The sequence below is a fragment of the Erinaceus europaeus genome, chromosome 4 (genome assembly GCF_950295315.1).
Source record: "Erinaceus europaeus chromosome 4, mEriEur2.1, whole genome shotgun sequence".
NCBI classification, from domain to species: Eukaryota; Metazoa; Chordata; class Mammalia; order Eulipotyphla; family Erinaceidae; genus Erinaceus; species Erinaceus europaeus.
The window spans coordinates 51,528,231-51,553,066 of record NC_080165.1 but is presented as its reverse complement, the minus strand read 5'-3'; the positions used below and the strand labels follow the sequence as shown (position 1 = coordinate 51,553,066).

The 24,836-nt window shown below is 40.2% G+C and overlaps 1 protein-coding gene across 7 annotated transcripts in view; it reads left to right on the top strand.

Moving 5' to 3' along the window:
• The first annotated feature begins 9,265 nt into the window (after positions 1–9,265).
• The window catches only part of HIVEP1 (HIVEP zinc finger 1), a 122,132-nt gene continuing 106,561 nt past the window's right edge, over positions 9,266–24,836 (top strand). Inside the window, exons 1-3 of one of the 7 annotated variants that reach the window (XM_060189364.1) lie at positions 9,271–9,390; positions 16,873–16,990; positions 17,509–17,651. In XM_060189364.1, the coding sequence (XP_060045347.1) occupies positions 17,612–17,651 (40 nt within the window). In that variant the 5' untranslated portion in view covers positions 9,271–9,390; positions 16,873–16,990; positions 17,509–17,611. The other 6 variants (XM_060189361.1, XM_060189362.1, XM_060189358.1 and 3 more) reach the window with 6 other exon arrangements.

Below are 24,836 nucleotides of genomic sequence, written 5' to 3'. Positions count from 1 at the left end.
TAGCTGTCTTATAAATGATATATAGAAAATTAATTAGAAACACACAGTTTAAAGTTAATACAGCTGGATATGGGCATTGGCAGGTTGATCGATACCTCCAGTCTGTTTCTATCTTCCCCTAGTTGGGTAGAGATCTGGAAGTGTGAGGTTCCAGGAATCACTGGTGAGGTCAGGAAAGTTAGTATAGAATCATAGTAGCAAGAGCAGACTTAAAACTTGCAAGAGTGTTTTATCTCTCAATCAATCCCGTTTACCACCTTTCTTATTGCCATTTTGCATTGGTGAGTAATATTTGCTATAATTGATGGGTTATTATCAATACTTTATATTACTAAAGTCCATATTTTACATTAGAGTTCACCCTTTATGTTGCACAGATCTCTGGGATGCATAGATTTTAAATATGCTTTCTGTGAGACTGGCTCACTTAATGGGGATAAAGAATAGGGAAGCTTCCAGTGCAGAAGAAGGGATATGGGACTCTGGTGGTGGGAATTGTATGAATTGTACCCCTCTTATCCCACAATCTTGTTAATCATTATTAAATCACTAGTAATAATATAAAAAAGTTCAAAATAAGAAAACACAAAGCAGAATTTGGACTGAATTTGGTGTATTACACCAAAAGACTCTTGGGTGGGTGGGAAGGTTCAGGTCCTGGAACAAGATGGCAGAGGAGGGGTTTGAGTTGTTATGTGGAAAACTGAGAAATGTTATACATGTACAAACTACTGTATTTTACTGTTGACTGTAAGCTATTAATTTCCCCAATAAAGAAAAAAAAATCTCAGATACCAAGTTGCAGATGCTACTATGACACTACCCTGAATTCTGCAGGCAGACAACCTCACCAGTATGTCCTGGAGCCTCAACTCTCCAGAGCCTTAGCCCATGAAGGAAAGACAGAAACAGGTTGGGAGGAAAAAAAAGAGAAAGAGAGAAAGAAAGAAAGAAAGAAAGAAAGAAAGAAAGAAAGAAAGAGAGAGAGAGAAAGAAAGGAAGGAAGGAAGGAAGGAAGGAAGGAAGGAAGAAAGAAAGAAAGAAAGAAAGAAAGAAAGAAAGAAAGAAAGAAAGAAAGAAAGAAAGAAAGAAAGAAAGAAAGAAAGAAAAGAAAATAAGCAGAAGCAGGTTAGGGGGGTATGGATCGATTACCAACAACCATCTCCAGCAGAGAAGCAATTACAAAAGCCAGAACTACTTTTATGTGCCCCAAAATCAATGTTGGTCCGTGCTCCCAGTGGGGGAAAAATATTAGGGAAAGATGACTAGAGGGTTCTGAAACTCAAATCCTTCAGGACTCAGAAAAAGAAGAGGAGAAAGGAAAAACATTTGGAGGTAGTAACAGATGCAGATGTTCATAAAATGGAAAAGAAGGCAGGACTACAGAAAAAAAGTGGGGAAAATACATATAGATAGATAGATAGATAGATAGATGATAGATAGACAGTTAATAGAAAATAACAGTCAACCCTTATCTGTGACCTTGGGAAAGTCACTAGTTTCCAATGGAGGAAATGGGGACACAGAGCTCTAGTGATGAGAATATTGTGGACCGGTACCAGTTATTTTGCAGTTTCATAAATCACTAATAAAAATAAAATTTAGAGTACTTTATTGTAATTCTAATACCTAGAAACTAGTTTTGACGTATTAAAATTTAATTTGATTAACACTTTAAAGAATTAAGTGAACATTTGTATTTTGGATTTGTTCTGCTATTTCTATGTTGATTTCTAACTAGGTTTTCAAACATAGGGTTTTTTTTTTTTTTGTAATTTTGTGTTGACTTTTAAAAGTGTTCCAATCATAACCTCTAATCATTTCTCAATACTCCCTAAGATATGTAGTATAAGTAACTTTTATATTTTTACTGAAATGCAGTATGGTTGGAGAAAATTATCACATAATTCTTATAGACATAATAAAATTATATAGTATGGAAAAAAGGGCAAAATGCACAGACTAAATTGATATTTTACAGTGAATGTAATTACATCTAGTATGTTAACTCAGATTCAAAAGTACATATTATATAATATACATAACTATAACTGAAAATTATTGAAGGCTTATTTATATTGAAATAATATAGGTTTTGGCCATGCTGTCTTACATGGATCATATTAGAAAGAATGGAGGGGTCTTTTTAGTAAGAAAACAATTAAAGAAAGCCTAAAGAAGTGAGATACATGAGTGAAGTTTATATTATTAAAGAACTCTTAATGAGAAAATTCAACAACCTTTGAAGTAGAGCAAATGTAAATATAGATTTATTATCTAAAATAGAGTTTTGTGACCTAGTCTATCACAGTCACTTTATAGGTAGACTCTGAAACCAAGTAAGATCTCACTACAGTTGATGCTGGGTACCACTCTCTCACCAAAAGAAACCAAACAATACAAGTAGTAGACTATGAATGCCATTTATCTGCAAGGATGACTCATAGATAACATCTACAGCTGGTTATTAATTAATTTATTCATATGACTAAAAGGGGGACTGTGTGGAATAAGATGTTATACATTCTAAAAAAAATTAAAACAAGAAAAAGTAAAGCAACTTTTACTTTGAACTTATAAGGAATTGAGATTTTGCAGTTTTCAACAGCCTCTGTGGCCTTTTTACGCAGTGATCTTAAAAAAGGAACAATTCAAGCGAGTCGGACCGCAGAGTAGTGGGTTAAGTGCACATGGCGCAAAGTGCAAGGACCAGAGTAAGGATCCGGGTTCCAGCCCCGGGGTCCCTACCTGCAGGGGAATCACTTCACAGGTGGTGAAGCAGGTCTGCAGGTGTCTTTCTCTCCCCCTCTCTGTCTTCCCCTCCACTCTCCATTTCTCTCTTGTCCTATCCAGTAACGACAACAACAATAATAATAACTACAACAATAAAACAACAAGGGCAACAATGAACAAATAAATGAATAAATAAATAAATGAACAATTCAGCTAGAAATTGGAAAATGAGTAGGGTCTGGATGAGCCAAGAAAATGGCCGGCATTCTATACAGTGTCAATGACTGGAAAAAGGTGGAATGAGTGAATCACTAGACTGCAGAAACAATGAACAGAACCATTGAGTTAAAATGAAGTGCCTCATTTAGCAAAACAAATTGATGGTGGTATTGACAATAAATATTTGGATCACACTGAAATTGTTTTGAAAGCAAGACTGAGAATATAGACTTTTCTTTCTAACAGAGAGGAGCTACTTGGCTTCTCCAGCAAGGGAGGCAGGTACATGAACAAAGCATTATTTTTAGAGGATAATTAGGGTGGCATGCCTGATTAAGAGAAGCTAGAAATGTTTGGACTCTAACCTTATCTCTTCTGAGTTGATGTTATGGTGGACAACTGTGTTCTTTCACCAGACACCTTTCAGTGTTAACATTGGCAACACTGGATTTATTTGTTATGGAGCTGAATTTTTATTAAATGTAATATAGAGTAGACTTCCTTTAAATTTTTTTTAATTGTATTTATTTATTTACTGGATAGAGACAGCCAGAAATCGAGAGGGAAGGGAATGATAGAGAGGGAGAGAGACAGAGAGACACCTACAACACTTTACCAGTCACAAAGCTTTCCCTCTGCAGGTGTGGACCAGGGGCTTGAATCCAGATCCTTGCACATTATAACATGTGTGCTCAACCAGGTGCCCCACCCCCCAGCCCCTAGTAGACTTGCTTTGATCTTTAGCAATCTTTTGAAGAGGAATGATAAAAAATTAAATTAAATGTATTATATTGACAACATACTAGAATTCTAATGGTAATATTACAAGTTTAATGTGAGTGAAAAATCAGGGAAACAAAAGTGAGAAAACAACAAGAGGGTTATAGTTAAGAGAAAATTGAGGAAGTTAATAAAATGTGGTTGAAAAAAGTGTCAAATTATGTTTTGTGGGTGAATGTAAAGAGAATTATTGTTTTAATAAGTTAGAATCTATATTCGAGAAACCAGGTGTCAGGACAGCACAAACTTTAAGAAAAAAGAGATTGTATAGTATATATATCCAAATATTTCAATGTACATATAAATATTAATAAAAGTACATTGCATTTAAATTTACAAGGAGCAGATATCCAGTTCATAGAGTCTCAAAATAATAATGTCCTAGATTTAAAAATAATCCATTCAACTTCAAATTTAGAAGCAAAGAAGAGAAAGAAAACAGAATAGAATGGCAAGTTGTTACAAGTATAGAAATATTTACTTTAAATGGACCCCAACTAATATGTAAGTAAAGAAAGTAAAGAAAGAGAAGAAAATTAGGAACATGGAAGAATAGTATAAAGTTCATATTATCCATGATGAAAGTATAAAAGGAATGGGGTTATTAACATAGATACTTTTGTAGAAGTACACCAACACAATATTTAACAAATACTCATTGTTTTCTAAGACATTCTTAAGGAGTAGAATTTTGGTCCATACTCCCAATGTGATAAAGAGTAGGGAAGCTTCCAATGGAGGGGATGGGACACATAATTCTGGTGATGGGAACTGTATGGAATTGTTCCCCTGTTATCTTACAATTTCGTTAATCATTATTAAATCACTAACAAAAATTTAAAAAAAGAAAAAGGAAACGTTACCTTGAGGTAATGATTTATCACCCTATTTTATAACTGTCCTTAGTATTTAGCATATTAATTTTAAGCTGTTACTTAGCAACGTATCTGAGTTGAATTTAGCCATGCTAAATTTTTTACTTTTTTTCCCCCCAAGCCCTTTGGTTTAACCTAAAAGAATGACACCTTGACTTATTGCCAATAACCAAAGATGTTCTTCCTATATCGTCACATATTTTATTATACCAGAAAAATCAAGAAACTTCAAGGTAATGTTAGTAGCATAGTATGTTAGTAGCATAGTATATTCATGCTATGAAGTAATCTGTTAATATTCCTGTAGATTTTCAGAATTTCTCATTTAACTACTGTCCAAATTTATGTTATTTTTCTTTGAATTTGAGAATAGCTACAGATGATATATTATCTTGTGACTTGTAGAATAAATAACATCTTGCATTTTGGGAATACGAACACAATCCTCAGTTATAACAGGTTTGAAATGTTGTGTAATACATATATATATATATATGATAGGGAAGGATGGAGAGAGGGAAGAACCACAGCATTAAACCTTCTCTCAGTGTGATAGGGGCCAGACTAAAAACTGGGTCACGCACATGGCAAAGCAACACACTATCCCCTTAAGTTATTTCACTGGCTAATAATTATTGATACTGATTTCCCCCCGCCTTTTTTTAAGCTAGTGGTAGATAGGTAGAGTGAAAAAGACTACAGAACAGAGATTCTTTCACTGCAATGGGAGCTGGGTTCAAATCTAGGTTGCACAGATGGCAAAGTAGCAAACTATTCAAGTGAGTTACTTTGACAGCCTGAAGGAGACATTTTTAAATAAGAAAACACAAGATTTCCTAATAAGAATATCAAAGGTTTGAATGAAAATATTCTGATTTGCTTTAATGGCTTCAAGATGTATGCACGATTATTAATAGTTCTATAGAATATTTAAAAGTAACAGTTATTGAGACAACAGAAAACTATTTTTGAAGACAGTTCTAAAGTTAACCACTTCCCTCCTCCTAATGAAGCATTAAGTAATAAAAATACTATGGTTTTAAATAATACATACAGGGAAAGATTTACTGCTAGAGAAAGGTCTGATTTACCTTCCTGGAAAATACATTATTTTGTTCCAGAATGATGGACTACGGAAATTTTTGAGGAAGCATACTTAAGAAACCATTGTGTGATCAGAGCTCCAAAGGGAGGGACTGTTTTGACTCTCTTGTTACTATGTGAGGGATGGAATTTTGCAACCAGAAGGTTCTATAACAGTTGGAAACAACAGTTGTAAGAGTAGCATGCAGAAGACAAATGTGTGTGTCCTGTTACTCCTGCTCTGAGCACTACATACCAAGACTGTGCCAAGATTTCCTGCTAGCATCAATATTTTTTATAATTACTAAACCTCATGTGCATAGCCCATTAGTAGTAAAAAAAAATTGTACAACTAACATCTACTTAGTTTCTAGGTTAGACAACCATCTGGCATGCTGCTATTCATGATACATAAACACATATATAGCCCTGTTTAGACGCAGTATAACCCTTGTTCCATTTCTACTCATCTAATCCTCCCTTAGCAAAAAATTAAGATAGCTGAAAATTTCAAAAGTAAGGAAAACATGTTAAAATTTATCATGAGCCATTTACTGTCCTTTTATTAGTGGCTTACTCTTACCTTACAGTATTTACTTATCTCTTAGATGTTTATTAATATTACTTTTATTTTTTAGCCTCTATAAATTCCACTCTGTCCATTGAATTGCCCTTTCTTCTAGTTTTCCCAATTTGGACCTCTGACACTAGATTTTTGTTTATTTTGACACCCATAGATGTGTTGGTATACTATGGATTATCACAAAGGAGAGAAAACAATAAATTCAACCATAGATTTTGACTAATAGAAAATTAAGTGAAATAATAAAGAATGGTATAGCACTGAGAAAGAAAAAAAATTATAGGTCTAGGCCTTCTGTTTTCTTTCCTTCTTTCTTTTCTTCCTTCCTTTCACCAGAAGCAATGCAATTGTAAAATCCCATTTAATGTACAGGTATCTAGGGAAAAACTAAATCCCAACAATATCTGCAAAAGCCGTAAATTGGTGAATCTGGTAAGATCTGGATAACCAAGACATTCTTATAGGAAGTAGACACTAGGAGTTAAGATGTGTTTGCAGAAAGAGGTCATGTGTAAAACTGGTGGGGTGAAGTTGTGGGCTGACAGTTTATTTATAGAAAGGAAAGTTTACTCATAACTAATGACTGAGAAGGGAACCTTCACTGCTCTAAGCTGACTTTTCAGATAGAGAGACACAGATGGGTAATGACAGGTGCAGCTCTGAAACTTCCTTCAATGTGATGGGGAATGGGTTTCAACCTAGGTCACTTGACTGGCAAAGCAGGTACAATACCCAGGTATAAGTTATTTTGCAGCGAAGCAGTGCTTCAACTCTCTCTCTCTCTCTCTCTCTCTCTCTCTCCTTTCCTCCCTCTCTAGCTCCTCCTTCTGTCTCAATTGCTCACTTTCGTTATAGGAAAGAAGGAAGGAAGGAAGGAAAGAAGGAAGGAAGGAAGGAAGGAAGGAAGGAAGGAAGGAAGGAAGGAAGGAAGGAAGGATGGATGGAAGGATGGATGGATGGAAGCAAGGAAGGATGGGTGGAAGGAAGGAAGGGAAGAAAGTGAAGGAAAATGGCCACCAGGAGTGGTGGATTCATCATATAGGCACCCAGTTTCAGTGATAAGCCAGGTGACAACTGAAAGAGGAGTGAGCGGGAGGGTGGTGACTGGGAGCCACAACCCCATGAAATGGGGTTTGGTACCTGAGGACCTGGTCACTCTCCCAGTTACCACCCTCCCCTTCACTCTTTTTTTTTTTTTTTTTTTTTATCTTTTCCCCTTTTTTTCTGGTAGATAGAAAAAGAGAGAGAAGATATTCAATGGCCACCCCCAGGTGGGGACCAGGGACTTGAACTCAGGTCTAGCACATGGCAAAGTGTATGCTTTACTGCATGTGCCACCACCCAGCCCCTTCCATAGTATGATTTTATGGTGGGAATTAAATGCTTTTATGTAGGAAAGTTGTACAACTTTTCAAGTTGTAAACTCTCAATAACTGCCAATTATTACCAGTTCTACCATTGCCACTATTATAACTACTACTATTGCTAATACATTTACTACACCAATGAATCTTAAATTTGTCAGTTACAAAAATTTTCCTGAAGATCATTCTCAGTCCAGATGTCTCTTAGAGCTCACCAACTGTTTGCAGTGTGTTATCTTAATTCTTTCTTAATGAAATCTGAGAGGTCTTTTTTTTTTTTTTTTGCCTGTTGCTTGCTTGCCTATCTTGTCTTCATAGCAACTTACTAGAGAACCCAGCCTTTCTGTTTATCCTGAACAATCCAAGTATATCTCTTTCATTTGGATATAATTGTGAATAACTACTCTTTGCCTTGAAAAATTCATGTTTGTTTGGACTTTTTGCTTTAGCCTGAAACACTATCACACACATTTCAATAGCTCTCATCTTCAGCTATTCTCCTAAACTGGAATGCTGCTTTGTGCCTTTGCCAAATTATAAGCCTGTTCTTTAAAATCCTACTCAGAATTTAACTTTAGGATGGAACTGATAATCCCACCATCCACCTAATCCAGAGAGCATTCAGTAATCATGTAAATAACTTTGTAAAACTTTAATTGACTGCTTATAAACTGCTTCTTGTATCGTTTTTCCCCTCTAGGTATTTTTCCAAGTGTTTATGCTGTCTCCATTAATTTGTAAACTCCCAGAGGGCAAGACCTGAACACGGGTTGGTGTTGGCAAAAAGTTGATGAACAGTTACAGTTTATTGGCAGACACTGCAGTCCTTCTTGATTAATAATCTATTATATAAATAAGGATTCTTTGTTAGTGCATTGTTGGTGATGGTCCTTATAGTGCTAATTCAAAGTAATATATATATATATATATATATATATATATATATATATATATATATATATAATCTGTTAGTGTCTAGTTAAGTAAGATAAGACCTACAGTTTCAAATTGTCTATACAGAGAAGGAAAAGGTCCCTGGATACCCTAATGCTCTGACCTCTGAGGAGAGATCTATGGAATTTGACATGTTATTACTGAATTATTTTCTTTCTTTTTCTTTAGTGCTATATTTTTGTCCTTTAAAGGCTAGAGGATCATTACTATAGGAAATATTTACATTTAAAATTGAAATCTAAGAATCAAAGCTTCAGAAAACATACCTTGTTCAATGTTTGTGCTGTGTGTGGTGGGAAAATGAGTTCTACTTAGAAGGCTTTTTTATTTTTATTTGTGTGTGTGTCTAACAGTAAACATCACACGGTTCAGCTTTCCAGTATTATTAGATAATATGTAAACTGTTCATTTCAGTCGAGGTAACAAAGGGAAGCTGGCCTGTGCACATACTCCTTTCTCTTGGTGGGGACAAGAAGTGGGATCCTTTACCATTACCACCTGCTTCTGTCTCTTCAAGCAAGCATATGAAATGCCTAGTATCTTTCTATCATTCTCAGCGCATAGCCCAGGGTAAAAACCCATGTAGGCGGTGCACTAGATAACATCAAAGCCCCAGGCGGGGGCCTTGGGGGGTGGGGTGGGGGAGTTAAAGCAGCCCAAGAATGAAGCGCCTCCCCCTTAACATTTCCTCTCACGCCCACTTGCAACCTAGGAGGCTTTTGGTTTCTGCTTTTGTTGTTTTTAAAATTAAAAGTTAAATCCAGGAAGCGTTGGATCAGATTTTTGCGTTGCAGTTCGGGTAAGTTTTCTGTTGGTTCTTTTGTCTGCCATCTGGCATTGCAAGAGCCTGGGCGTGGGGCAGAGTTGGCAGAGCGTTCAGGGAAGAAGGTTTTGTCGCTGGGTCGCCCCGAGGAGGAGGAGATTGGGACGGTAGACGGGAAAGCCCAGCGCGCGCCGAGGGCTGAGGGCGGAGGGAGTAGAGGGCGGGCGGTGGCGTGACCCCGCTGCCCGCGGGGAGGAACCTCCGGGATCTCCGCGTGGCGGCGCCGCAGCCTGGCCGCGCTCAGGGCGGAGGGCAGGGGCTGCGGGGCCGCGCCAGGGGGGAGTCGGAGCCAGGCTGAGTTGGGTGACCGCGTGTGAACCCTGGCTGGGAACGCCCGGGTAGCGATGGGAGTGAGGGGCACTGCGGGACAGCAGATCCCGAGACAAAACCTCGGGGTGGAGTTACGCCTTCCCCAAAGTGCTCAGCAAGGAAATGTGTGTGGTGTCTTTCAGTGACACTGCCTTCATTAGAACCCCATTCCTGAAGGGAGAGCCCCTGCTAAGAGATCACTGAGCTATAGTAGGGTTGCAGCCAGAGATAAACGGGCCCCTAGGGCACCCCTCTTTTTCCTTTTATTTCTGCAAAGCCCGGTCACCTCCATAATAACAACAACTTATTATTATTATTAACTGCCCCCCCCCACTTAACCGCTGGTTTTTAAAAAAAAAATCCCCCTTCACATTCCGTTCATGACGTATTCCTTAAGAAATCTGGCATAGAATACTTAAACTGAAACCAGTTACTTTATAGTTTGTTTGGATGTCCCTGCATCCTGGCAACTAGCAAACTAGAATAGTAGACGGAAGTAGGAAAAGATACTGAATTTAGAAAATCCTCAAATAGAAAATTGTTCGGTCTTGTATATATGTCAAATTAAAGTTATATTGGTTTGCTGCTCAATAATATTAACTTGTGAGTAACCTACTTAGGAGAAATGTTCTTTAACAAATTGATATGACAAATTTGTTGTAACTCCAAATTACATGTTTATTGAAAACTTCACAGCAGTGCTCAGTTATATGTGAACTTTTTGTCTACAGTGTGTATTATTGTCACACTCAACATATATTGGGTCAAAACTGTTGATGTATTTGTTCAATATACCTGGCACAAACTAGAATCAGTGATTATCAAAATAATTTGTTCTCTGACAAATTAGATATACTTTTCATTTGAAAGATTATTTCTCTGGAAATAATTATTATTAGGATTATTTAAGGATTATTTGGGAAGTCACGTACGTTTTTGTAATTGTAACCCATTTGACATTTTATTTCATAAAAGACTATATCACATTGAAATTGTAGAAGTTGCATCATTTTACTGCAAACTTGGAAACACTAAGCTAAACATTGCAGATCTGTACAGTTGTTGGATGACCTTCACTCTTATGACCAAATTTAGTTTTAAATAAGCACAGCTCCTCATTTACGTGCTATTTACTTTTGGTTACAAGCTAGTTATTATTGACTATTCCATTTTTAAACATTCCCGTTTGGGTGCATGAACTTTCCTTAGCTCTAATGTAGCAGAGGTAACATTTCCTCTGGGGAATCTAGGGGGTCAAACTCAGCAGGAAAAACCTAGAAGGCTTTATCAAAGCTCCGGGGAACAAAACAATTCAAGTCTGCACAGCTGACCGGGGAAATGGGTGTCAGATCGTCGAGCATTTTTATATCTTAAAAGGGGGAAATAGCTTAGGTTCAATATGGGATATTCTCTTTATCAAAGTCTGTTATCTTTCTGGGTCTCTTTAAACCGTTTTTTTTTTTTCTTCTCTTGCTTTCACGCGTAATTATCATACTCTTAGGTCTGAGTCCGCAAGCCTTCGTTACCCTAGTCCAGTCTCTTTTTCCGTAGGTTTCCACTCTGCTTCCTCTACTGCTTTCTAGAAGCCGGGGTCAAACTCAGGTTTATGGTAACCACTCCCTCTTCCCCTTTCTGTTCCTTATGCTCCGGGAGCTGGGTCAGCTGCCCAGCCCCGCGATGTCCCCACCGGCCTTTGCTGACCCCCAAAGACCTTCCCTGCCCCCAGCTGTCAGGTGGACTCTTAAGGGTTAACCGCGCTGGCAGCTCCGGCTCCGGGAACCACCAGCGGGTTTCTGAGCTGCCACTGGAATAACCTTGGCTTTCCTCAGTCTTTTATTAGACCATCCGCCACAAAAAAAAAGTGGTTTCAGTTCAGGGTTAATAATATGTTCTCTTGCACCTTCCAAACACACCGCCCCCATTCCGTTTTTAATTTTTTTGTTGTAGTTGTTTTTCAAAGTTAATGAGTTTCAAGTTTCACAATGACATTCCCCTTCCTTCTCCGCGTTGCTGAGGAAACCCCCTTGGGGTCCCCCCCAGAACCCCCCACACCCCACTCCGGCTCCCCTTCCCCCACCCGGCCGGGGCGCGGGGGCGGGGCTGGGGGACCCCATGACGTCACCGGCCCGGCCCACATCCTGTTTTAGAAAGTAAAGAGACACTCAAGAGAAACTACCTCCTCGCTCGTCCCCGCCCCTCTTCCCGGACCAACCGCCCCCAACTGCGCGACCCGGGCAGGCCTTCCCCGAGCCGCGTGACTGGCCCTGCCCGCCCCTCCGCCGCCGGGCGCCAGTCCCTGAGGCGGCGCGACCCCGGGCTCCCGCCCCTCGCGTCCCTGACTCCGCCCCTCCCCCGGGGCCGCGCCGCCGCCTCCTTCCGCCCGCCTCCCTGTCCTGCGGCGACCGGGCGGGGAGTAGCGGCCTGAGCGAGGGAGGCGCGGTCACGGGCCCGCCCAGTTGGGGAGACCCGGGGCTCCTGGCTCTCCTGGAGCCCGAGGCCAGGGCCCGGGCGGGGGCCGTCCACCCCGCCCGGGCCCCAGAGCCCCCCTGGCAGTCGCGGCCCACCCTGCGGGGCCTGGGCACCTGGGGTGACCCCCGCCCCCCGCCGGGATCGCCCCTTCCCCTCCCCTCCCCCCCTCGGCTCCGCTCTCCTCCCCCGCCTGCGCGCTGCAGCCGCGGCCTCCCCGCCTTCCGCCCCCGGGGATCCCCTGCCGCCCCGCCCACCCGCGGGAAAGCCTGCGACCTTCGCCCTCCCTCCCCGAGCCGCCCGGCCCGCGCTCCTCGCGTCGCCCCTAAAGACGCTAAACGTGCCCAACTCTGCCCCGGGGAGAGGTAAAGCCCGCGCCCGCCCTCCTTGCCCCGGGCCCCGCGGCCCCGGGGACAGCCCACCCGCCTCGCGGCGGGGCGCACCCCCAGCCCGGGCGCCCCGCGGCCCCCTCCCAGACCCTCCCTCCCTCTCTCCGCCGTGGCGTCGGTCATGCCGCGGTCGGGGGGCGCCGACGAGTGCGGCCGCCTCCCCCCGCCCGGCGCCCGCGGCCCCCGCCCGCGCGGCCCTCCGCCCCCCGGCCCGCTCCCCTGTTGAATATTTCAGCGCTGGGTGGTGTGAGTGCCGGTCGCCGGCCTTCCGTGTGGCTGCTGCCGGGGCGGCGGCGGCGGGGAGGGAGACGGAGCCCAGGGACTGGGAGCTGCAGCTGCAGCGGCGGCGGTGGCGGCAGGAGGAGGAGGAGGAGGAGGTTATGTTTGTGTTTGGGGTTGTCAAGTGAAGGAGGGATCCCAGGCGCCGCCGCCGCCGCCGCGCGAGGGTCTCACAGCTTCCGAGCTGCGGCCGCCGCCATCAGCAGCGCAGCTCCCGGGCCGGCTGCAGCGGTAGCGGCCGCGGCTCCGGCTCGGGCTCCGCCAGGCGTCCTGGCAGCAGGTTCGCCGCGGGCTCCGCGGTGGGGGCGCTGCAGCTGGGAGGGCGCCGGGGGCTGGGTGGCTGGGTGCGGGCAGAGGGGGGAGCACAGGCTGGACTGCGTCTCCCTCGGCTGGCCGGGGGCGTGTGTGCGTGTGTGTGTGTGTGTGTGTGTGCAGCCGCCGACCTTGCAGAGGCGATGGCTGAGTGCGGGAGGCACTTGACACTTCTGGGCGCCCGCGCTGCGCTCCTGCGAGCCGAACAGGTACGGAGGGGAACTCGCCTCCCCACCCGGTTGCAGCAGCGGCAGACACATTTTGCGAAAGGGTGGGCTGGGGTGGCGTGGGGGGTTGGTGGTGGTGTGGAGAAGACCAGGCCTCGGCTTCCCAACCTCCTGGCTTTGTGGCTTTTTTTTTTTTTTTCTTTCTCCCTTTCGTTCTTTGCAGTAAGTGTCTGTTTACTCCGAACCACCTGGGTAGTTTCTTTCCGGGTTGGGAGTCGGCCCCTTCAGCAGTTGAGAAGAGGGCGGTGCGTTTGGGTGCGGGTGGGCTCTGGCTGGTCTCGGGGTCTGGCTGGGGTTGGAGTTGCAGCCCCAGAGAAGAGGGAGGAGGAGTCTCGGGGCTGCTGCGCTCTCCTCACCTCGTCGTCCTGCTGCACTCCGCATCCACTCCAGCCTCCTTCCTGAGCTGGCACTTCATCTCCCCCCCTTTTCTGGCATGCGAAGTGCTTTGTTCAGTGCAGCGTTGCAGAGGGGTTTTCCCAGGCTCCGCCCTCCACATTCATTCATGTTTTTTTTTTTTTCCCTCCTTGCAACTGTCTTTACGCTTTTTGATCGTGTCGTGTTTTTGCTTCGTGTAGTATTTATTTTATTGCTGTAAATGAATGAATGATTACGGTTCCAGCAGTGCTGCTGCCTTTAAAAAATACGCCCTACCGCCCATAAGGAATTAAACAAGGGATGGACAGCTTAGGGATAGTGGCAGGGAATAGGGTGGCTGAAATCTGTTACAGATTTAGGATGTGCGTATTTTACATTTATGCGCCTGAGTTTGTGGGATCACGTGATTGTATTACAATTGGAGTTCTCGCTATAAAAACTTCTAAATGTCGTAAACCAGTTAAGCTCTAAATTAAATAAGGAAGTTAGCATGTAGTTAAGCGTCCCCACACTATAGTTAGCCTCAAGGTCTCTAAACTACTTTAATCTGAAGCCTTGTGCATTGTATGGTATATTTGTTTATATGTATGTTGAAAAATCATGTCTTCTATAGAAGCTTTAGCCCAGGGCTAGAAGAAGTGTATCGTTTTGGAATATAGCACACACATTCTTTTTCATGTAGTTAAAATAATTACCTTTTGTTTTTTCCAGCGTAGTCATAGTGGAGTTAAAATATTGAAGTTTATCCTAACTTTTCTTTTTTTCCCTCTTCCCATCTGTAATGAAACTTTACCATACTAAAATCTTATTCTAGTAATTAAACTTTTTCATAATATTTTTAAACCATATTTAATTTTAATTAATTTTATTTTTATTTATTTAAGAAAGGAGACATTAACAAAACCGTAGGATAGGGGGGGTACAACTCCACACAATTTTTTTGTATTTTTAAAAAAAATATTTATTTTCCTTTTTGTTGCCCTTGTTGTTGTAGTCATTATTGTTGTTGTTAATGATGTCATCTTTGCTCGATAGGACAGAGAGAAATGGAGAGAGGAGGGGAAGACAGAGGGGGAGAGAAAGATAGACACCTGCAGACCTGCTTCACCACCTGTGAAGTGACTCCCCTGCAGGTGGGGAGCCGGGGACTCAAACCAGGATCCTTATGCTGGTCCTTGCGCTTAACCCGCGGCGCTACTGCCCGACTCCCTAAAGTAAAAAATACTTTAGTATTTTTATTTATTTAATTTATTTTGGATAGAGACAAATTGAGAGGGAAAGACTAGAGAGGGAGGGAAAGACACCTGCAGCACTTACTCACTACTTATGAAGCTTCTCTCCTGCTGGTGGGGATTGGAGGCTTGAACCCAGATCCTTACTCACTATAATGCGTGCACATAACCAGGTGAGCCATCACCTGGCCCCTGATGGTTTTCTTAACTAAGAGTTGATGTTCCAGTATTTTTTCCTGTGCCAGGCAGTGGTAAATCATCAGTGCTCTTTAGTACTTACTAACAACATTGCAGGTGCATATTATTTCCTAGCTTTTCTCTGAAACCCAGACATCTTAAGTTTCAAAGAAGTTAAGCATCATGAACAAGGTCATACAGTAAGGGCAAGAAGGTTCACTTCCAAAGCTGTTTGCCATAACGTACATAGTTATGGACTTGTTTCAATCCACAGCCTCTTGAATAATGCGCCCCCCCCCCCCCCCCTGGGTTTGGTGTTATCTTTACTGAGAGTATAACTGAGTCACAGAGTACTTCTATTCAATACAGTCCTTATTTGCCAGCTATGGGCAGGTTAATATCTCCTCATCTTACTTTTCTCTATAAGATGACAAAATTATTGCTACCTTGCAAGTTATTTTTAGGATTAAATTAAATGATATCTTGAAAGCAGATAGATAACTTAGCAGATACTCAGTCAGTATCCTCATTTTTTCTACAGTAGTAGACTTAAAAGTTTTAAGCAAAACATTCCTATTCTATTCTTCTGCCTTTGTTTAGTGACTAAACATAGTTTCTTATTTATCATCATCACAATGAGCTCTGCTTTTCAGTTTTAGTCCAGAAGTTAAAACTGAAATGTTAGGTTTATCGAGAGCCTTGAACAAGAGAAGGCTAAGATAACAGAGAAAAATTTTTAAGGGAGAAAAATTTTGATTTGTTCCTATTTGAGCATACTGTATTTCAGATCATTGTTTTTGTTGTTTTAATTTATTTATTGGATAAGACAGCTATGAATTGAGAGGGGAGGGGGAGAAAGAGAGAGACAGAGAGACACCTGCAACACTGCTTCATCACTTGGCAAAGCTTTTCTTCTACAGGTGGGATCCAGGGCCTCGATGCTGGTCATTGTGCATTATAATATGTGTGCACAACCTGGTATGCCATCATCCAGCAGCAAGATCATTGTTTTTAAATTAAATGTCAGGTGGTCTGGGAGGTGGTACAGTGGATCCAGCACTGGACGTCCATCTCAAGCATGAGATCCCAAGTTCAGTCACTGGTAATACACATACCAGAGTGATATCTGGTTCTTTCTTTCTTGTGTCTGTCATTCTTTCTAAGTAAACAAAATCTTTAAAAAAATATTTGTCGGGGGTCGGGCGGTGGCGCAGTGGGTTAAGCGCATGTGGTGCAAAGCGCAGGAACCGGAGTGAGGATCCCGGTTCGAGCCCCCGGCTCCCCACCTGCAGGGGAGTCGCTTCACAGGCGGTGAAGCAGGTCTGCAGGTGTCTATCTTTCTCTCCCCTTCTCTGTCTTCCCCTCCTCTCTCCATTTCTCTCTGTCCTATCCAACAACGAATTGCGTCAACAAGGGCAATAATAATAACCATAACGAAGCTACAACAAGGGCAACAAAAGGGGGGAAAAGAAATGGCCTCCAGGAGCGGTGGATTCATGGTGCAGGCACCGAGCCCAGCAATAACCCTGGAGGAGGAAAAAGAAAAAAAATATATATATATTTGTCAGGACAGACAAGGTTATGCTTCACTAATAAAAAAACTTCCAGTCCACAATGATTTGAAATAGTCTCCTTATTATTTTCATGTTGGATTAACAGGGGATCAGGTTTTTTTTTTTTTTTTTTACTCAGACTTGATGTCTAGAACAGTGCTTGCTCCTGGTACAGGAAAAAGAAAAACTCTGGAAAAACATCTTCCTTTGATAACTAAGTGCTAAACCTTGAAATACTTCTTACTTCCTACTTACAGGTCAGTAGTTGAACTGCTTACAAGTCTAGCTAAATACAGGGATGGAGAAAATGCCAGCCTATCAGGAAGGGAGTATTGGAATAATTAGGGAACAGCTACATTTATTAACTAAGCTCATTCAATAAAACAAGATGAATAAGACATGGCTCCTCTCTCCAAAGAATTTACAAATAGACAAACATGTACTATATACAAGGTAGCCCTTTTATAATGCAATGCAGTACTTTGGTTGTACTTACTAATGCTACTCTGAAACACAATTCATTAAGTTTTCTCATTTGTTTCTGATCAAAGTATAGACATTTTTTTCTCTTTTCTTATTGAAAAAGCCCATAAATTGGTAAAAAAAAAAAAAAAGACCATCTGCCATGTATAATGAGGAGTTAGTAATTTTTTTTGCAGGTAGTTTTAGCTTTTGTGGAGTTTAAGGTTAGTTGCATGAAGTTATGCCTTTTAAAATAGTTTTGTTTTGAAAATAGTAAAATATGATTTTTGTGTGTGTGTATTTTCTTTTTCAGCACATGGATTAATTGATGGACATTGGGTTTATGGAGTTTCCTAGTTGTGACCTGCTCTTCCTACAGTTTCTGAAAAGCAAAAGGGACCCCAGAATCAAAGAAGATGCCTCGAACGAAGCAGATCCATCCCAGAAATCTAAAAGGCAAGGAAGGCTCTGCATGAAATAGAAATAATGAGAAGGAAATAAGTTTTAGTTAAAAAGTATCTGGTGACAGGAATGATGGCCTTTTCAATGTTGACCCTGCTCCATTAGGTGCTGTAGGAGTGTTGGTTCCTTTTCTTTTTTCTGGCCCTGCACAATTCCTGTGTATCAGGAGGTGCTTCATAAATATATTTTGAATGAATTAATTGAATTTGGCAAAAATTGCAGTCCCTTTCCAGCCAGTAGATGCCAGTACTAAAGTCTCTCAGCAGAAGCCATTATTGGATCAGGAATCTAAAATGAGTGAATAGTTTTTGCCAACTGGATCACTATGTATTATTTTTTCTATGTCTCATTTATCTTGAGATTCAGTTTTGTACTATTGTTCATATTAGATTAGCAAGAAGCGAGGAGAGTTGTAGTTGACACTCGCAGACTATTTTTATAACTCCGAGACAAATTGACCTATTTTATATAAGGAGATAATTGTCAGAAATATATATTACATTTCATACAAAAATTTTAAAAAAATGAGTTTTTTTCTTAACAATGAAGACATTTTCATGCTGACTAAGCAAGCTTATTGTTTTAAAGTATTTATATTCTAATATATTTCATCAACTGGATATAGGAAATAACTCTTTTCTTAAAATATATTTATTTTGCATAGAGATAGAAATTGAGAGCTAAGAGGGAGACAGAGGTACCTGCAGCACTGTTCCACTGCTCAAGAAGCTTCACCTTGCAAGTGGGGAAGGGGGCTTGAACCTGGGTCCTTGTTGACTATAATTTGTGTGCTCTATTCCATGTGCTCCCACCTGTCCTAGGGAGTAACTGTGATATTTAAATACAGCAGGTGAGAATATAGAAAGATTAAGCAAGGAATTGTTAAATGATTCCAAACTGAGCACATTATTTGATGAAATATTTGCTATTGTAGACTAAGTTCACAAGCACATGCAATTTATGAAATGACTTACAAATTAAGGAGATGTACTGAAAATACCCCTTGGTAGAATGAACTTGACAAGATGTTATAAGGTGATAACTGTAAATGTGGTCAATTTTGTGATCTGCTTAGATGTGGAAGTAATGTCTGCATCTTGCCTATAAAAATATTTGAATTTGGGAGTTGGATGGTAGCGCAGCAGGTTAAGCGCAGGTGGTTCAAAGCACATAGAGATGGCGTAAGGATCCCAGTTAAAGCCCCCGGCTCCCCACCTGCAGGGGATTCATTTCACAGGCCATGAAGCAGGTCTGCAGGTGTCTTTCTTTCTCTCCCCCTCTGTCTTTCCCTCCTCTCTCCATTTCTGTCCTATCCAACAATGACAACATTAATAACAACAACAATAATAACTACAACAATAAAACAAGGGCAACAAAAGGGAATGAATAAATATTAAAAAAAGAATATTTGAATTCAGGGATTTGGTGGTGGTACACTTACTTGAGCACACATGTTACAGTACACAAGGATCAGGGTTCGAGGTGTTCAACCTCGTGGTCCCCACCTGCAGGAGGAAAGCTTCATGAGCAGTGAAACAGTACTGCAGGTGTTTTATCTCTCTTCCTCCTCCTCCATCCCAACTTCTCTCTGTCTTTATCCAATAAATGAATACATAGTAAAAAAAAAAAAAAATATATATATATATATATATATATATATATATATATATATATATTCTCTGTTGGTGTAGGTGAATGCCATTGCCCAAGTTTAAGTTGGTGATTGTAGTACTGCTGTTCAATGACTTGAATATCTGGATGGCAAGCATTAAGTGTTTAAACTTTAGTTTCCATGTACTGTTTCTTCTCTAACACTGGGATCTGAACTTTGTAAAGTAGGGACTTCATGTCATTTACTAACACGGTGAGAAGAGTTTTTATAACCATAGGTCACCATAAGTGAAATTTACAACTCACTGATGCTAGAAGTTCTTTTTGATTATATGAGGAGAACTGGTATGTTCCGGGCAGGACATATGAAGATAGGGCATGACTGAGACAGTAGAGCTGAAGGGCTGACTTGTACGTACATTCTGTAGGAATGCGGTTTGTTGAATTCTAATCTTTTTACCCTTAGTATTATATGACCAGATAGAACCTTGTCTTTAGTGACTGCGTGATACAGGTGGATAGGATTTAATATTGACACAGCTTGTAAGGTTGAGTAAGAATTTTTAGAGTGTAAGAGAAGCACTTTGATGTTCAGAAGAAAGTTTTATATACAGTCCAAGGTTCCCTGGAGAAGGGCTGTTGGCTCCTCTATGGCAAACTCCATGACCAGAGCTAGTGCTCCTATGCCTAGCCTTATTAAATATAACTGGAAGGTGGCCATCTTTCCTACCAGTCTTTCTTTACTGATAAATTGCCTCTGCTGCCTTTCCATGCCTTTGGGAGAACTCTTGGATTGGATGGAATGTAGGAACTGGGGACTCACAGAGGTGTCAAGTCAGTCCTGCTAAGTTTGAATAATGTTTTTGTACTATGGAGGTTATCACTGTGATTATGTTTCAGAATTTTGTGGAAAAAAAAAAAAAACATAGGTGTTTCCCATTTGCCTTTTTACTTGTATTTGGTCTAAGGTTTCAAAGATGTACCTTGTTTAAAGTTGAATGTCAGTGTGGAAAATATTAAATTTTAATGTTTGTTTATACACATTTTGAGAATTTGGTGTAGCTGTTTTTCACTTTTATTTATTGAGTGCTTTTGGTTTGAATACCTTGCAAACAATGAGAATCAGCTTTACTAGGTGTCAAAGTAACATTTAAAAGGTGTATGACAGAGACACATACGTGGGTCTATGGTTTCCCTAACAGATGAGGTTAAGAGGCCTGAGATTGGCTCAGACAGTTGCTTCAATTTAGATTTCTTGTTCTCCATTGAATATGATTAAAAGTAATTTGTTGTTTCAAGAGCTTAGCATGTAAACCCAACATTCTTCTTTGAGGAAAGTGTTTCTGTCTCCCTTCTGCCTTTCCTATTACTGCTGTTTTCTTACTCTGTGTTGAGTTCTTTCTGTCAAATAAAATTTGATTTTGATTTTTTTTTCATTGTCTTCTTATCTCTTACCTCTAGCATATAATGGACCTCCATTGCTTGAGTTTACTGCTGCCTTATTGTGCTGTAAATATTGCATTATAATTATTCTCTTACAGAACTGCCGTATTAACTGGATACACATTATATCATCTAGACAGTTGATTTGTACTCAAGAAATACATATGTATGAACCTTGAGTAGCATGTCTTCTGATTCTTAGTAGCCTCTGAGTAAGAACTCTATCATAATAAAATTAAGTTGTCTGAGCAGATAAACCAAGGAGTTACTAATAATTTTTGTTTTAGGCAATGTTGAGGTTTGGTAATAGAATTTCTATAGTTTACTTGTTAGGCATGTTTAATTTACATAGTGTTAAAAAAAAGTTTGACCCTGTCACTGACTAACTTGCTGTGTGATCTTGGGCTAGTTGGCCTGTTGTTTTTCTCTTGTTGGTAAAATAAGAGATGATATGTGAAGATTAGATAGTATGGTAAATGTAAGCATTTGGTAGAATGCCTGTTACCAGGTAAATACTCAATTTAGAGAGCAATTACTTTCCATAAAAAACTGGTTAATGTCAAACTCTTGACTTGCATTGTTTGCAAACAGAAGAAACTGAAGACCACATATATAAAATCTTCACCACATTTTGATTCATAAAGGAAACTTTGTGCTCAGCAATTGAGTACTATTTTTTTTTCTTGCCCTGGCTACTGTTGGTATTTGGAAGAAAGCAATGTAGAAAATATAATAATAACTTGGGAAGGAAAATTCTTACTCAATGTGCTTCCTTGGTTCATTCACACCTACACTCATTCAAATTTTGCCTTATTTTTTGGATAGCATTGAATAAGTTTCTCTATTTTTTAAAAAATATTTATTCCCTTTTGTTGCCCTTGTTGTTTTATTGTTGTAGTTGTTATTGTTGTTATTAATGTCCGTGTTGTTGGATAGGACAGAGAGAAATGGAGAGAGGAGGGGAAGAGAAAGATAGATACCTGCAGACCTGCTTCACCATCTGTGAAGTGACCCCCCTGCAGGTGGGGAGCCGGGGGCTGGAACCGGAATCCTTACGCTGGTCCTTGTGCTTTGCGCCATGTGAGCTTAACCTGCTATGCTACCACCCTACTCCCAGTTTCTCTTTTGTTAGCATCTAGTTCTCAGGAAAGTGTAAGGTCTTTTATTTTAATATAATTGAACTTGAAAAAAAGGTGATGTCACAGTCATGTTGAATTGAAGTGCTCTGATTACTGAGGTTCTGAAATTTCTCTATCTCCTACTCCTCTGTGAGACTAGAGAAACCGAACTGGGCTTTCAGGAGTGATCTAATTTCAATAAATGCGCTTCCTTGCTATCAGTGTGTGTCCTGAATCTACTTATTATTTTTTTAAATTATCTAATTGTGTAAAATATCTGTTTATCTAATTGAATGCATTTTTATGTTTTCTTGATATGTGGGGTTATATTGAGTTCATAACTAGAATAGTAGTAATTTTATGTGTTTCAGATAGAATTCTATCTGTTTAGGCTTTTTTTTTTTTCTTCCTTTCTTCTTCACAGTTGGTTGTTAGTGGTGCTCTGCTGCCAGGCTTAAGAATTAAAGAGTCAGGGCCTTGTAGAGAAAACTACTCCAAGGTTTACTGGAAAAAAGTACAGTGTAGATAGACATAACAAGTAATTTAAGTAGCTTTTAATGATATAGGTGAAGAAGCAATTGAAATCATTAGGAACTATCATGTAAGTATTTGATATTATTTAGTTTGACTAGGATAAAAATAGGAGAATTAGATTTAATGTAGCAAGCTTCCCTTTTTTTCAGATAATTATTTTTCAGCTCATGTCAAGAGTTTAATGCTTTTTGAATGCTTATTAGCATTAACCAAATTTATTTTCCTTTTAAAAAGCAAATACAAAATGTAGTAATGTGATTAATCAGAATAATTTTTATATTTGAACATCTTTGTACAAAGCATTCATATAAAGTGCGACTCTATCTTATTACAAAGTAGAAAAACGCATAATGTGCATAAAGGCTCCTATGATAGGTAGATTTCTAAGCTCCATTTAAAATGGAACATAATTTAACATTTCTGAGCTAAAGCTGATTTTTGGGTGTTAACTGAAAAAATATTTGTGAATAAATAAAGCATCGTTTTCATTCATATATTTAACTTGTAGAACCTCTTAATACTATGCTTTTGCACTACTAATAGTATATAATTTACAGATGATGCTGCGTGAGATACTTTTCTTTTTTTGTTGTTGCTGGAGCTTCACTATTCTTGGTCAGCTTTTTCAGATAGACAAAGATAGGTATGGAGAGACAGAGGGAGAGATACCACAGCACTGAAGCTTGTTATAGTGCTGTGTCTTTGGGCTTGAACTTGGGTCAAGCACATGACAAAACCACTGGCCCCCACACCCGCAACAGGTGAGCTGTCTTAATAGACTGATGCTAAAGTATGCTTATAAAGCATTTTTATGTTTCCAATGATGCACTATTTCACAAAAATTTATAATCAAGTAATATAATTTCCTTTCAGTGAGCGAATAATTCTCTCAGAAGTCTTTTGGCCCTAAGAGTAAAGGCTTGTATTTGGTAAAACAGTATGCTAATTTCCACTTATATTTTAATACTTTAAAAAAATACTTCAGAAGGTTTTTATTAATTTTATGATGAATTTTGCTCTAGAAAATACTCTAAAGCAGTACTATCATGCATATGTGTTAAATATATAGTAAAAAAGCAAGAAACACATACTTAGTGAACACACATGTTATAATCAGGAGGGATCTTTGTCTTTTTTATTTTTTTATATATTTTTTAATTTTATTTATTCCTTTTTGTTGCCCTTGTTTTATTGTTGTAGTTATTGCTGGATAGGACAGAGAGAAATGGAGAGAGGAGGGGAAGACAAAGAGGAGGAGAGAAAGATAGACACCTGCAGACCTGCTTCACCGCCTGTGAAGCGACTCCCCTGCAGGTGGGGAGCCGGGGCTTGAACTGGGATCCTTACTCAGGTCCTTGCGCTTTGTGCCACGTGCACTTAACCCACTGCGCTACCCCACCCGACTCCCTATCTTTTTTATTTTATAGATGAGGAAGTTGACCAGACATGTATATGAGGGAGGGACTTTTGAACAAATTATTTGTATATTTTTCAAGTGATTTTTGTGAAATTGTGTTTTATATTTCCATATATGAAAGGACACACACACACTTCCCATAGTTTGTTCAATATAGGTTGGTGACAAGTAGATTGTGATTTTTTTTTTTATGTTAATGAAAATAGCTTGTCCATAGGTATGTGTATGGTTGCCAGGGTTCCCCAGGCAGGAGTTCCCAGTGTCTTTGATATTGACTGTCATGTTGTCCTTGTTAATGCTACGGTTAATGTTAAGAACTTGGAAATACTTTTCATTCCAGTTTTGGAATAGTTTGTCAAGTATAGCACATCTGTGCTGAGACCACTTGGGTTGTCAGCATTTGAAGGACCATTTTCCCCTCCCTTTTAAATCTTTGATTGCTAAAAATACATTTCGGAATTGTATTTGTGGGAGGGGGTAAAGCATAATGGTTATGCAAGGAGACTCTCATGCTTGAGGCTCCAGGTCCCAGGTTCCATCCCCCCACACCACCATAAGCCAGAGTTGAGCAGTGCTCTGGTAGGGAAAAAAAAAAAAAGAATTATATTTATATATACTACTCCAAGTTGGATTAGCCATTGCAAACAACCAAGGGATTTTCCATGATCTTTGAAAGAAAACATAGCTGTTTGCTTACATGATTGCTTAGTAATGTATAATTGAAAGTTGAGAAGCCTAAAATGGAGAACTGCAGTTTTCCCCCAAAATGTTTTAGGAAGGATTGTTCTCTAGAAAAATAAACTTGTGGTCTGCGAGATGGTGGAGTGGATACGGCATTGGATTTGAAAGCATGAGGTCATGAGTTCTCAACAGCACATGTACCAGAGTAATGCTTGGTTCTCTCTCTCCTCCTATCTGATTAGTAAATAAGTAAAACAAACAAACAAACAAACAAACAAAAAAACAGCTTTGAGAGACTGCCTTTTGAAAAATGGAACAACCTAAGAGCTAAATTCTGCCATTGAGAGTGGTGTGCTGACATGGGACCTTGAGAAT